This window comes from Taudactylus pleione, unplaced genomic scaffold, assembly GCF_031769625.1.
Source record: "Taudactylus pleione unplaced genomic scaffold, aTauple2 ptg000987l, whole genome shotgun sequence".
NCBI classification, from domain to species: Eukaryota; Metazoa; Chordata; class Amphibia; order Anura; family Myobatrachidae; genus Taudactylus; species Taudactylus pleione.
In genome coordinates this window covers 1,171,251-1,185,362 of record NW_028285388.1, presented here as the reverse complement: position 1 = coordinate 1,185,362, position 14,112 = coordinate 1,171,251, and the positions used below count along the sequence as shown (strand labels likewise).

Genomic DNA, 14,112 nt, shown 5'->3' with positions numbered 1-14,112 from the left:
CCTGGGCAGAGTCATTGAGCCATGAGTCATGTTTCCTCTTCTCTCTTAGCTCGGGAAATATTCCTGATATGTATAGTGATCGGCGCAGTGAGACAAGTGGAAGATTGCTACTCAATGCACCACATTCTCAGAATTGGCGTAAAGGGGGGAGGAGTGGGGGAGGTTTAATGCATCCGGGTCATTGCCACAATCCCAAAAAATGAAATAAAAACTTGTCAGTAATGTTTGAATTGAAATATGCAATGACCGTGTAGTAACATGTGGAGAAGGGGCTACACTGTAGAGAGGGTCCTCGTGTGGTGGAGAAGGGGCTACACTGTAGAGAGGGTCGTCGTGTGGTGGAGAAGGGGCTACACTGTAGAGAGGGTCCTCGTATGGTGGAGAAGGGGCTACACTGTAGAGAGGGTCCTCGTGTGATGGAGAAGGGGATACACTGTAGAGAGGGTCCTCGTGTGGTGGAGAAGGGGCTACACTGTAGAGAGGGTTCTCGTGTGCTGGAGAAAGGATTACACTGTACGGGAGTGTCTCACATGGTGGAGAAGGGGCTACACTGTAGAGAGGGTCCTCGTGTGGTGGAGAAGGGGCTACACTGTAGAGAGGGTCCTCGTGTGGTGGAGAAGGGGCTACACTGTAGAGAGGGTCCTCGTGTGGTGGAGAAGGGGCTACACTGTAGAGAGGGTCCTCGTGTGGTGGAGAAGGGGCTACACTGTAGAGAGGGTCCTCGTGTGGTGGAGAAGGGGCTACACTGTAGAGAGGGTCCTCGTGTGGTGGAGAAGGGGCTACACTGTAGAGAGGGTCCTCGTGTGGTGGAGAAGGGGCTACACTGTAGAGAGGGTCCTCGTGTGGTGGAGAAGGGGCTACACTGTAGAGAGGGTCCTCGTGTGGTGGAGAAGGGGCTACACTGTAGAGAGGGTTCTCGTGTGCTGGAGAAAGGATTACACTGTACGGGAGTGTCTCACATGGTGGAGAAGGGATTACATAGTACTGAGGTTCCCCATGTTAATAGGACAACATAGTGAAGTTGTTACAATTCCTCCAGCACAATGAAATAGTGAGACTCACAGGAGAAAGCAGTAACGCTCACACTTGGGCCGAGCTCTGTAGTTGTGCTACTGACTGAGGAATTTTTCTTTTCACATTATTTTTGGTCTGTTCATCCATCAACGATATTCACAGACCCAAAATGTCACTTGTAAATCCAGTGACGGTTATAGGGTTTATTGTGCTTTCACAGGAGCAGTTGTTCATGAGAAGACTGCAAGAGGCGGTAAAGGTGGATGGATTTAGAGTGTGGAAAGTGTTTGGAAAGCAGAACGGACATTTATCCATAGGGATGGAGTCAGTGTACTTTCAAAGGGATCAGTGTATGGCCATAAATGCAAGAAAACTAATGAAGTACAAGTGATTTTCTAATCAGTGAGACCACCAGGGTTCTGTATAGACTGGGGTCACAAAAATTAATCACCAGGAGATGATAGGCGGAGGAAAGATATTTTCTAAGACTATGAAACACTGCAGCAATTGTCTCAAAATAAAGCAAATAAATGAAAAGGTTTTATTACGAAGCCGTTTCACCTGCGTCTAGACCTCCAATGAGTTATACAGGCTTTGCTTCTTGTCATTATATAGTTGCTCATTGCAGGCTACACAAAGTAATGTGACAGGCGGTGAGCTGCAGTGTAATACGGACATTGTCCTATTTGTGTGCACCAGCACCTGGTGAGAGGGCATCAGATATTCCCAATATCCAGGGCCGGTGCTACCATTATGCAGCCGCCTAGGGGCACCGGCCACTGGAGGGCGCCGTTGGGTCCACATAAAATAAATAAATGGCATAATTCATGGCTTAGTGGCATATAATGAATTTGTGGCACAGCTGGGTGGCATATAATGAATTTACAGTAGTGTTATTATGATGTTGGTGCTCTGCTGTGTGTAATATTCTATATAGTATATATGAATGTGGGACACTGCTGTGTAGCATATTGTGTAACTGGGGAGACTGACACGTGGCATATTATGAATTGGAGGGAGCAGGGGCGGTTGGTGAAATGTCGCCTAGTCACCCGGAAACCTTGCATCGGCCCTGCCAATATCAGGATGGTTTATCTCGGTTATTTTTCCATGAAGGGCAGAATGTAATTTCCAAAGATGCCGGACATGTGCTATGTGCGTCTCCATGGTAAATAAGTGCATCCTTAGCATTGACTATTATGGGGTAAGTCAGCATTTCTAGAGCCTGCCAAGAAATATATTAGAGAAATGATCACAATCTGTCCACTTTAACAATGGAATTGTTTCCTAAATAGCTGATCGGTCCATTCATTCATTTCAAGTAAGTGAAAGTTTTCGGTGATTTCTCGAGAGCCAGAAACTGTCTTAAATCTGGGCAGAACCCACCTAGTATAGTAACAAGTAACTAAACATCAGAATTGGGTGAAGCTGCTAAAAAGTGAGGGTGGCAGATTTCATTCTGTCGGGTACACAGCGACCACTGGCATTACCAGAACACAGAATTATATAGATATACAGTAGAGATATATAGGTACACACACATCTGTACGAGAAGATGAGTTAGTAATCGGGATGGATTCCATTTCCTCCCACTGGCATCGGTGGTCACGGTTGGACCCATCATTGTGAGTTTATTTTGCTACATGGCATATTCTCTAAAGACCATGACTTACAGTACGATCCATGTCCTGCGTTCTGCGTTCTACCACAGGGGCTAATGGGCCACATGGAACAAGCATTTGGACAGAACAGATATTTAAGTGTCGTCGCTCTTCCCAATTGGATAGTTCCGATATGAAACCTATATGTAAATGACATTGTGTAGCGTGATCCTGGCATTGCACGTCTATAAGCTATTATCTCCTCCTATTATGGTCTCGTTATCACTGCATATGATGTGTCTCAGTCTGTCAGGCTGGTGTGAGATCCCTGCCAATTACTCGGCATAGCTGTCTGTCTGCTCCCTAACATGGCAGCCTCCTGCATGGGAATAACCCAGCAAGCTAGATATTAATATAAAATAAAATAATAGCTTATCTTGTTCCTAGTTATTTGGACAAAAGACCCATCAAATGATACGATCTATGTAAATGAAAAGAAAACCTTGTGTGATAAAATTACACTGCAGTAAAACCAAATAATTGGAATTAAAAACCATTCATAGGGACATTTAATCCCAAGCAATTGCTATACAGATGGTTTAAAGTTTAAAACAATTTATTACAAGCAGTGCAATAAAAACAGTAGGTTTTGTACACTGGTCCATTCCAGGTGCGACCCGGCTTGGCCCCTTTCAGCCTCGCAGCACAAACCGGCTTATTGCAGGGCCGATGACGTCACCGCCAGAGATCTCTCCAAGCACTGCAACCTATGCTGTGACCTGATCCTGGGTCACATGGTTCCGGGTTATTTCATCTGGGCCCTTGCACACTGAGCAATATCCCGGGTAATTGCTGGTAGTGTGAAAGGGGTCTATAAGCCGGGTCGGACGGCCAGTATTGTGTGTGGTGATCTTGCCATGTTTCCTGTTGAAGACCAGTGCAGCCCTGTGACAGCATCTCGGACCGGCCATCTGAATGATCTCTCTATGTTCCTCTTCTGACAATGGCTTCTTAATAGGGTTCTGCGTTTTGTGCATAAAGTTACATTTTGCTAAAGTGTCCATTTTCACAATGTGTTACATGAATAGCGTAGTAAATCCGCCCGTATTCACAGCACGCAGCTCTAATGATTACCTTCTTACCAAACTCCCTTCATTTAAAATGAGTAAAAGAATAACTTTTCGGCACTTACTGTACCGCACATTACAACTCTCTCTCATTACTGCCGCTATTCCTGATCTCGCGGATCATTGTTCTCCTGCCTGTGATCTGACAAGCTGAATACAATTACCGCTATCAAAGAGCCTCTTTGCTCCTCTCTGTAAAAGCTTCTCGGAAGCTGATAAGCTTTTTCGGGGCAGGCTGTGAACTTCCGAGTAATCCAGAGATTAGACACTGCCACCAGGAGAGCAGAGGAAGATCACACTACCTTCTGCTAGGCTGAGAGAACGGAGCTTCAGGGACAGTGTTACTGCAGGGGGATTTATAGAGAACATATGCAGAGCAAAGAGGAATCAGAAGCTGGATCTGTGGAGGGTCTGATACTCTGTTAGTCTATAACTGTGTGTCTTTGATGTCTGTGTGTTAGGAGACAGGTGAAGGTGTCTGTGGATCCTGATGCCTGTGTATTAGTAAGATGGAGGGTAGAAATCTGTGTATTAGGCGAAGATTGACGGGAGAGGTCCGTGTTATGAGGAGTTGGAGATCTGAGAGTTAGGGTAGGTCAGGAGACCGGTGAGGGGTTCTGTCCTTATGGAGGAGAGAGAAAGTGAAGGGCTCTGTTTTTTCCTGAGAGCTGTGTGTTAGTATGTTAGGAGGAGATGGAGGGGAGAGAGAGCTGCGTGTTAGTATGTTAGGAGGAGATGGAGGGGAGAGAGAGCTGCGTGTTAGTATGTTAGGAGGAGATGGAGGGGAGAGAGCTGTGTGTTAGTATGTTAGGAGGAGATGGAGGGGAGAGAGCTGTGTGTTGGTATGTTAGGAGATGGAGGGGAGAGAGAGCTGCGTGTTAGTATGTTAGGAGGAGATGGAGGGGAGAGAGCTGTGTGTTAGTATGTTAGGAGGAGATGGAGGGGAGAGAGCTGTGTGTTAGTATGTTAGGAGGAGATGGAGGGGAGAGAGCTGTGTGTTAGTATGTTAGGAGGAGATGGGGGGGGAGAGCTGTGTGTTAGGAGGAGATGGAGGGGAGAGAGCTGTGTGTTGGTATGTTAGGAGATGGAGGGGAGAGAGCTGTGTGTTAGTATGTTAGGAGGAGATGGAGGAGAGAGAGCTGCGTGTTAGTATGTTAGGAGGAGATGGAGGGGAGAGAGCTGCGTGTTAGTATGTTAGGAGGAGATGGAGGGGAGAGAGCTGCGTGTTAGTATGTTAGGAGGAGATGGAGGGGAGAGAGCTGCGTGTTAGTATGTTAGGAGGAGATGGAGGGGAGAGCTGTGTGTTAGTATGTTAGGAGGAGATGGAGGGGAGAGAGCTGTGTGTTAGTATGTTAGGAGATGGAGGGGAGAGAGAGCTGTGTGTTAGTATGTTAGGAGGAGATGGAGGGGAGAGAGCTGTGTGTTAGTATGTTAGGAGGAGATGGAGGAGAGAGAGCTGCGTGTTAGGAGGAGATGGAGGGGAGAGAGCTGTGTGTTGGTATTAGGAGATGGAGGGGAGAGAGAGCTGTGTGTTAGTATGTTAGGAGGAGATGGAGGGGAGAGAGCTGTGTGTTACTATATTAGGAGGAGATGGAGGGGAGAGAGAGCTGTGTGTTAGTATGTTAGGAGGAGATGGAGGGGAGAGAGAGCTGCGTGTTAGTATGTTAGGAGGAGATGGAGGGGAGAGAGCTGTGTGTTAGTATGTTAGGAGGAGATTGAGGGGAGAGAACTGTGTGTTAGTATGTTAGGAGGAGATGGAGGGGAGAGAGCTGCGTGTTAGTATGTTAGGAGGAGATGGAGGGGAGAGAGCTGCGTGTTAGGTGGAGATATAGGGGAGAAAGCTGTGTATTAGGTGTTTGGAAGAGATGACGGGAGAGGTCTGTGTTAGTATGTTAGGAAGAGAGATGTCTTAGGAGGAGTTTGAGGGTAGAGGCCTGTGCTAGAGGATATGTAGGGGAAGACAGAAGTGGTCTGGCTTTAGGAGAGAGGCCCAAATATTCTGCTGTATCTGGAAACAGTCTGATAATTTGAAAGAAAGTTCATAGAAAGACAAATGTTAGCTGATCACTCCCACATTAAGCCACGGGGGCAGCGGAAAAGATGGGACCACCTGCACAGTACATTGAAAACCCAGCGGAATCTATGATAATTGTCATAATTTGCAGTGAATCAATCAGAGCTTTGAACAAAAGCAGCAGATGGATCTCAGTGGGCCCTGGGATTGCTGCTCAGTCCTGCTGAGAAAGTGACAGAGAAGTCTAGATAATTCTTTGTCCATACGCTACTGACACTAAGTACGTAGTCCTGGAGCTCGGTCTGCTGTGTGCACTAGACTCCAGGAGCTGCTGTTTCTTCTGCGCTCAGATATTTGCAGAATCTCATCTCTGTTAGAGACTCCTAAGACTGTTGCGTGAGACACCGTCCGTCACTGACGCAGCGAGTGCTGTGTAACACCAGCAGTATTGGGCACAGCCAGCCGTCTATATATGGCTGTCATTTATTATTTAGGCCTGATTGTAAGTCGCTCGCTATGTCGATGTCGTCGCAGTTGAGCAATTTTTTTTTTGCTACTGCGCATTGGTCTAAAACTTGGCATACACTATACGATATATCGGCCGTTCTTGCCATCTGTAATGGATCGCAACGACCATCGAATAGTGGGTACCCCCAGATCCACCCACCTTTTGCATTTCCTCAGCCCAGTACATGAACCTGTGCAGAAAAAGCTGCTTCAATTAGATCAGGATGTTTTTTTGTCCAGACACTTTCCACCACAGTGACACGGAGCTTTCTCCCGGGAGACTAACGCCGGGCATTTAGTTACTTACCTTGTAAGTGACTTTGACAGTGAGTAGCTTTCTCTGTCACAGCAGCGGTTTCTGGATATTCCTGTGGGAGCGGACCAGCCGTCCGTCCCCCCCTCCCCCTTTCCCCCCTCCGCCTATTCCTCACGCCGCATGCAAACAATTACTCTCGTCTTTCTCCAGTCTGGAAAGGGGACTGCGGAGGCCTCTGGGGACTTTAACCGATTGGGCGAATTAGTACTATTTGCGTAAATGAAACCTGAGGCTTGGGAAAGGGGATAAGTATCGGAGGCCAAACAGGACAGAACATTATTTGTGTTTATATAGGGGACAATTAGTGAAGGTGGGAAATGTATACGGTGCACCTGCTGCTCCAAACTGCTAAATCTCAGCAACTCCTATGGGATCAATGTGACATTCTGGAATAATGAATAATTATCGTACATGTCCCTTTTCAGTGTCACTTCAATTGTGAATCCAGAGAGCAGACAATCTGTAGCTACTGAATACAAACACTACTCGTAACCTTGAATGCAATGTATAATACAGTATATATACATGTCTGTAAAATGTATATTTATATTATTCTCTGCCATACCCGCTGACATATAATATGAAAGAATTGGATGGTAGGGACTTTTTTTGGTGGTTAGCATCATTGCCTCACAGGTCACGAGTTCAATACCAGACCAAGGTTTTATCTGTGTGGAGTGTGTATGTTCTCCCCATGTTTGCATGGGTTTCCGTTCCACACTCCATAATCATAAGGCCGATTGACTGCTTACAACAACAAAAAATAACCCTAGAGTATATGTATGTATATAATATATATATATATATATATATATTTATATATATATGTGTCCATGTGATGGGGAATATAGAGTGTAAGCTCCACTGGGGCAGGATTACATAATTAACCCAAGAACTGGGGCAGGGATTGATGTGAGCGACTAAACATTCTCTGTAAAGTGCTGCAGGACATGGGCGCGTTATATTAATATTATTTCATAATAAATAAACCCACATACTCTGCAATGGTTGTAGAATTTGACCACAGCAACCAAATTATCCAAATTATGTGTGAGCAGCGTCATTTGATAAATAGCAGACGTGACTGGCTATAATGTCATGAGCGTGTCAGTGTTGGGACCTCGGAAGCACAAGGACCTTTAGAAATGTAGGACCAGGTATGCAGTAAATTCAGACTTTAATCCCTAATAATACTGTCTTTTAAACCTTAAGGGAATACAGAGCTACACCAAAAACCGAAACTGTCCTATAAACCACCCAGACACCCCGAGGACGGCCAGCAAGACAAAGGTAACTACACTGGCTGCATGTTCCCCTTCCCCCGCATGCTTATGGAATGGCCCCTGCCCTCCGCGGGCACGAGAGTTAACGGGACTGTGAAAGTAAAATATGTAATCTATAATAATAATAAAACCTTAAATTTGCTGACTTTCCAAAGGGAACACAGCTTATCACGTCTAAGCCTAAATGCTGATTATAGGAGCCTTTATTAAACCATTTTCTACCAAAATCGTTTTAATGAATAACTATAACTACTCTATAAATCCACTAAACAGGCTCATAACCTGCGATGGCGTTAATGAAGTGAAATGTCCTTTATTGTGCTTCATTACGGAATGATTAAGCATCCGAACTGGCCTAACAATAAGCGATATCCATGGATTGTCAGAGAGGTCTCCCAGCCGATCACAGATGTGCTGAAATTGTGTCTGTGCCATGTCATGTCCCTTTAACATGTAAATCTGGGTGACTATTAGGTGTGTTATGTGGCACGTGCATGAGCCCCCCTGCCGTCCATCCCCCACCGATCTGCTGATGTTTTATGGTGCCTGATGCATGATCCCTCAGACTGGATTCTCCATTCATAAACGCAGCACTCTCCATTCGTGTTGAATTATTTATGTGTTTTATTTTTAGTTTTTCTGAAAAGACGGTGACGAGAGGCATTGGCTAACAGGCCACGATAATGTGTCACTGTATAAAGCTGTCCTCTATATCTGTCTATCTGTCTCTAGCGCGGTCCATCTCGCTGACCTGAGTTATCGTATCTTTCCTAGATAGGTCAGCCGGAGACCTGTAGATATCAGCTGTCTGGTATCAGACCATGTAAGAGATGCAGGACACTGAGGAAGCACTCAGTCATTTGTACCAATTCCCCCTATCTAATGCCCACACCAGCCATGAACCTGATAAACCAGCGTCTCAGAAAATGAGTTTTGTTTATTTTTTTCCTGTTCTTCCAAAGCACTTGCATGAGCTTGCAGAGGAAGGACCTGGCTCAGACTTTATATTCTTCCTAGTCACAATTTCCTGCCTATAAACATGATACATACAGACTTGTCTTCATAGACCTTTGCTCTAATTGTGCCATATAGCCCTTGCTTGGCGCCTCATGGACTTAGCAAGGTAGCACTGACCGTAGGAGCTTGTGTGCCAATAAGTGGTAAAATGTTATGCCCATTCCTTTGCATCAAAAGTACCAACTGTTCATCACTGGTCCACTGGGCAGCTTCTGTTTGTGGCTGCGATGGGACTAGAATGCATTATTGTGAAAAATTACGCTTTACTGCCTATGGCGGAGCATCTAAGTCGCACCAAGCCTCACATGGCGAAAAAAGGCTAGGTGTACGGGGACAGATCTGTACGTAAGTCAGCGGTAAAACAATCTCGTCTTAAATCTCTGTGAATTGTGACTCTGAACAATGTTAAGTAAATAGCTGGTTCTAATCCAGTCTCATTCAAACGTGGCTACTTCCACTGCAAACCACTGGCCACGGAAGGGAAGTGCACTGCCTGAATGTCATGTGACCCCCCACCACGACTGCACAGGGTCTTCTCCGTGCTCCTCTCACAATATTTCCCCATACATAGAAATGGCTGGCCCAGAGGAGTTTGTATATTCAGTTCCGTTTTTAGATTTTCCACCTTGAAAGAGTTTTCAATAATTGGTTCGCAGAGGCTTTGGCTTGATATGGCCGGGTTCCCTGGAGGACTGATCTAGGGAACTCTTCCAAGGGTGGGCAATAAGCAGTCCTCCAGCTGTTGTTGAACTACAAATCCCAGCATGCTTTGCAACAGTTTTAGCATCACCAAATAGCAAAACTGTGGCATTGCATGCTGGGATGTGTAGTTCTACAACAGCTGGGGGGCTGCTTATTGCCCACCCCTAATTTAAACCATGAAACAAATAATCCTGATGAGTTATGGTGAAGGAACGTTAATGGTAATGGCCCAATTACAGGCTTCTTGCTATTTTGTTAACCTTCTGTATCTCCTTTGTAAGGTCCGTACTCTGCAGCCACCATTTCTCTGCATCGCCGCAATGCCTTGCCCATCTATTCGATCTATAAGCCTAATGGAGACCCTTTACTGTCTCTTCCATCTTCTCCTTATTTGATCATTGACCCGTGATCCAGCTGTGTAACTAGGCTCAGTGATGAGATGGAGCCTGGTTCTGCCACCTGTGGCCACGGACACTGCCTCAAGCCACGAGACCCTTTCCTGATTGGCTTAATGCAGTCGCCGTGTTAAGGATTTGTTTGATGTCTGTCTACAGCTGGTACATAGGGGACACCGTTAATCATTTAAAGCAGCAATCCCATCTGCACTGCATTTGCATTCCTGGGCACCCTTTGCTGACTGAGCCTGCTGCATTTTTGCACACCTCGCCTGTGGTAGGAGGATGGCTGATCCTGTTTTTTTTTTTTTTTTTTGTGTTTTGGCTGCTGAGGTTTCTCTGGAAACTGCTGGCAGATATTTTTTATCCATACCGGGGTCCCTGTTTTCCAGGGCTCACTATCTCAGGAATGGAAGATGGCACCAGGCTTCTGAACCCTGAGTTCAAGAGAGTGGGAACTGGCGTCGCAAAAGGTACCAATAACCTAAAATCGGTCCTGTAGGGTCAGAAGTTGGAGGTTGCCCAACTGTTGAAGCTGTCTGCTAGCACCGAAATGTAGGTCTAGAGGCTCCGTGCTGCCCAGTAAACGGGGTTAATCTCTATAACCAGCTGCTGGAAGCAGACCGCGGAAGAATATTAGCAGTGCTGCTTGGCGAAGCCATATCTTAATAGCAGAGTTCAGCTATTACCCTTTTAAACAACATTTTTATAACTATCAAGTGTTTCAAGCCAAATGGCAGCTTGGTATAGACTGCCAGTGATTTAGCTGCCTATACAGACCTGACTCGCTGCAGAACAGTCTTAGGAAATGAATCCTATTATATGATTGTAGTGGTGCAGTAAAGACTACACATTACAGCTTTAGTGCCTCGTGCCTCAGGTTTCAGTCTCTAGTTGAGTCTTTTCAGACGTTATAAATGAGCCGGCCCCTTGCGGCAGTTGTTTTAGTACAAGCCGTCAGCGAGCAGGAATAGCGCAGATACCGGCCACTGTTAGGCTCTGCCTTTCTATTCTAATCATTGACTCTTGATCTGAGCCTCACACTTGTTCCTGTGCTTTATCTTACTATTTTTACTGCTTTCCTTCCTCCGTTATTACCATTTCTTTCCTAAGTGCCAAATGACTTCACATTAAAGTGGGAGGGAGAAGCGGAAAAATAACAGTCCTCGGATCCATGGAGGTGCCAGGGACACTGAGGTCAATGGGAGATATTGATCGGTGTCTGCGAGATGCACGATCTGTTAATGAATCTTGGCCTAACTGTTATCAAGTCTACAGACACTGGGAACTGAGTAAATGGCTTCTAGACACTTCCTAAAGCAGGGTGTACTAATGTCAGTGACATGATTAAAGGAGGTCAATACATCAAAGGGCCGTTCTGAACAGACTGTATGTTTGTTCTCCGATTAAAGCGGCTTAGTGTCAGTCCTGTAATTGATGAGTCCGATCGGTTTTCAGGAAATTTTACAAACAGAATCCGAGTAGAACAGTATAAAATGTGATCGGTGTGTTCCTTATTTTTTTTTCTGTGTGAAAAAGATATATTTAAAAGGGCATAATGGTTTTGTTTGTTACTTTCTTTCAGTCTAATGTAGAGAAAAGGTACAATTTTTTTATTCTTCCTTTTACATTTCTCTCCACAATAAGGTCCACATTAACAGACCAGCGATCCTTTATTTCAAAGTAATGAGATGTGTGTGTTGGAAGTCACACGTTGGTTATTCTATAAAGCAGGTCCACAAATGGTTTCCAATGAAATCCCCACACTTGGGAGATTCATGGATGAAGATAGAACACTCATATGACGTTACTTGTTTCCTCTACTGTGTCACTGTAGGGCGACCGCTGACCATCTTCAATACTCAAGCACAGATAGCCGTTGGTGGAAAGGATAGGGGGAGGCCGTTCCAAGGGCAGCTCTCGGGTATCTACTACAATGGTCTGAAGGTTCTGAACATGGCAGCAGAGCACAACCCCCACATCAACGTCAGTGGAAGCGTGAGGCTGGTGGGGGAGGTTCCTTCTATCCTCGGGACAACGCCAACCACTTCCATGCCTCCCGAATTGTCCACGACCATTATGGAGACCACCACAACCTTGGCCACGACGACGACGAGGAAGAACCGGTCTTCTCCAGGATCCATGGTATGTTCTGTCATTTTCTATTATCTCTGTGCATTGTACATTAATTTCTGCTGAGCTTATAAAGAAACCGTAAACCGATGACCACCTCTGTCTAGGAGTAGCTGTAACCATGGTGTTGAGAAGTCCAAACTTCTGTGGCCACTTCAGTGTAGTCTTTCTCACACAAAGTTACAGAGCAATCGTCATATATATTAATACTTTAGGAGAAAACAGTCTGTCCATTCACTGAGCTGACACTGTCCCATAGTGGGTCATTAGGGCTTCACAGTCACCAGCTCAGCCACCATCATGGCTGTTTGTAGGTGACTGGGTGCTGTGTAACGCTGAGCTGTCCCACAAATGGACAGTCCTTATCCAGGATATCCGGGCTTGCTAGATGCGTTCAGCCGGAACTGTGTGATCCTGCTGAGGAAGTTGTACAGATCTGGCCAGCGTACGCCACCACATTCTGCTACAATGGCGGCACGGTTACACCTGGGGATCCGCTTATTTATGGCAAGTAACTGGGTTCTTCATCATATTGCAACAATTGCACAAGTACGGTATATCCTAAGTAGGGATGTGCAGGCTCGGATAGGTTCGAGTTTGCACGTGGAGTTCGGATTTTTCCCTCCAAAAAAACGGAACTCAGAACGAGGCAAAACGTCATCTTACATGGACGAACATCATCATTCCTGGTCTTTTGTCCAGGAATGATGATGTTCGTCCATGTAAGATGACGTTTTGCCTCGTTGTGAGTTCCGTTTTTTTGGAGGGAAAAATCCGAACTCCACGTGCAAACTCGAACCTATCCGAGCCTGCACATCCCTAATCCTAAGTGTTTGCTCTTCTAAATAATTGGGCTCATTCTTATTAATAGGGAGCAATATGAAAACATAGATGGGGATTGGAAACCTTAGTATGGAATATAAAGTAAAATGAGTACCTGGGACTCCTCCCAGCCTGGACTAACTATCGGGGCTGAGTCCATAAGCTGTGACTGTCTGCCAGTCCCTGTGCAGCTACCAGTATACAGGGCCCAGTGTGTAAAGCTTAGTGAACAATAAGCAGCCCCCAGCTGTTGTAGAACTACACATTCCAGCATGCCCTGCCACAGTTTTGCTGTTTGGCCATGCTAAAACTGTTGCAAAGCATGCTGGGATTTGTAGTTCAACAACAGCTGGAGGGCCGCTAATTGCCCACCCTTGGTATAGAGCATGTGTCTTGCTACTGGTTTGACCTCATTTGCAACATGAGCTACCCAAGTGCTTTAGAGATCCAGAGACAAAACACACGGGTCCCTTTTTCTTCTGTAGATCCGATGTGTAAATGAATTACCCTTGATATATTCAAATAGTAAAATGCCTAAACATACATAAGTATTAAATGAAGCTATTACCAAGTGCTAAACTGAGTAATATGATGTTAGCCATCTGGCACCTGTGTGGTCTTGCATCATTGCTGGTCTCTTACACTGTGCCTTGTGCTCTCTCTGGGTGCAGATGGAAGAGCAGAGACAGTGTGTTCTGTAGTCATTTATTTTCCTTTTCCCGAGTTAAACATAAATTAATCAGCGCTCCAGATGTGACCGGGCTCACAGACTCCATAGGGTGCTCTGGTTCTGGTTCCTTTCTTTGTGGGATCGCTCATTTATATTCATCTCCAGGCTTTTGGGGGACTGAGTGAATATTCATTTTAATTTGGGCATTTTCTGAGCGAGCCTGTTTGTGGATCTGAGCTCGGGTGCTCAGATGGTCTGAAGGAGCAGCAAAGTCTCTCTTTTGGTGGTAAGGCGTCCGTGTTCTCAGGGTATCGCTGCAGATATTGCACCAGTGTCACACAGAATGGAATAGGAACCATTCGCATAGAGAAGACCCAGCAATTCCCGTAACACTGAGGAACCACATAGAATCTGACCATTGTCACTCAGCAGAGAATTTATACCCATGTGTGTACAGTGGCACAGATCCATCTCCGCAGCGGGTATGGAATACAATTGCAGTGTTGTGCAC

The 14,112-nt window shown here is 45.6% G+C and overlaps 1 protein-coding gene across 30 annotated transcripts in view; it reads left to right on the top strand.

Annotated features, from left to right (window-relative positions):
* Positions 1 to 14,112, top strand: part of NRXN3 (neurexin 3) — a 637,781-nt gene that overhangs the window by 575,275 nt on the left and 48,394 nt on the right. For 21 of the 30 annotated variants that reach the window (XR_015874809.1, XR_015874808.1, XR_015874807.1 and 18 more), the window contains 3 exons: positions 7,792 to 7,869; positions 10,369 to 10,449; positions 11,814 to 12,121. Coding sequence is in view for 27 of the 30 variants with exons in the window: in XM_088460844.1 (XP_088316970.1) it covers positions 7,792 to 7,869; positions 10,369 to 10,449; positions 11,814 to 12,121 (467 nt within the window). In the remaining 3 variants the exon portion in view is untranslated. The remainder of the gene's footprint in view (positions 1 to 7,791; positions 7,870 to 10,368; positions 10,450 to 11,813; positions 12,122 to 14,112) is intronic. The other 9 variants (XM_088460858.1, XM_088460848.1, XM_088460847.1 and 6 more) reach the window with 2 other exon arrangements.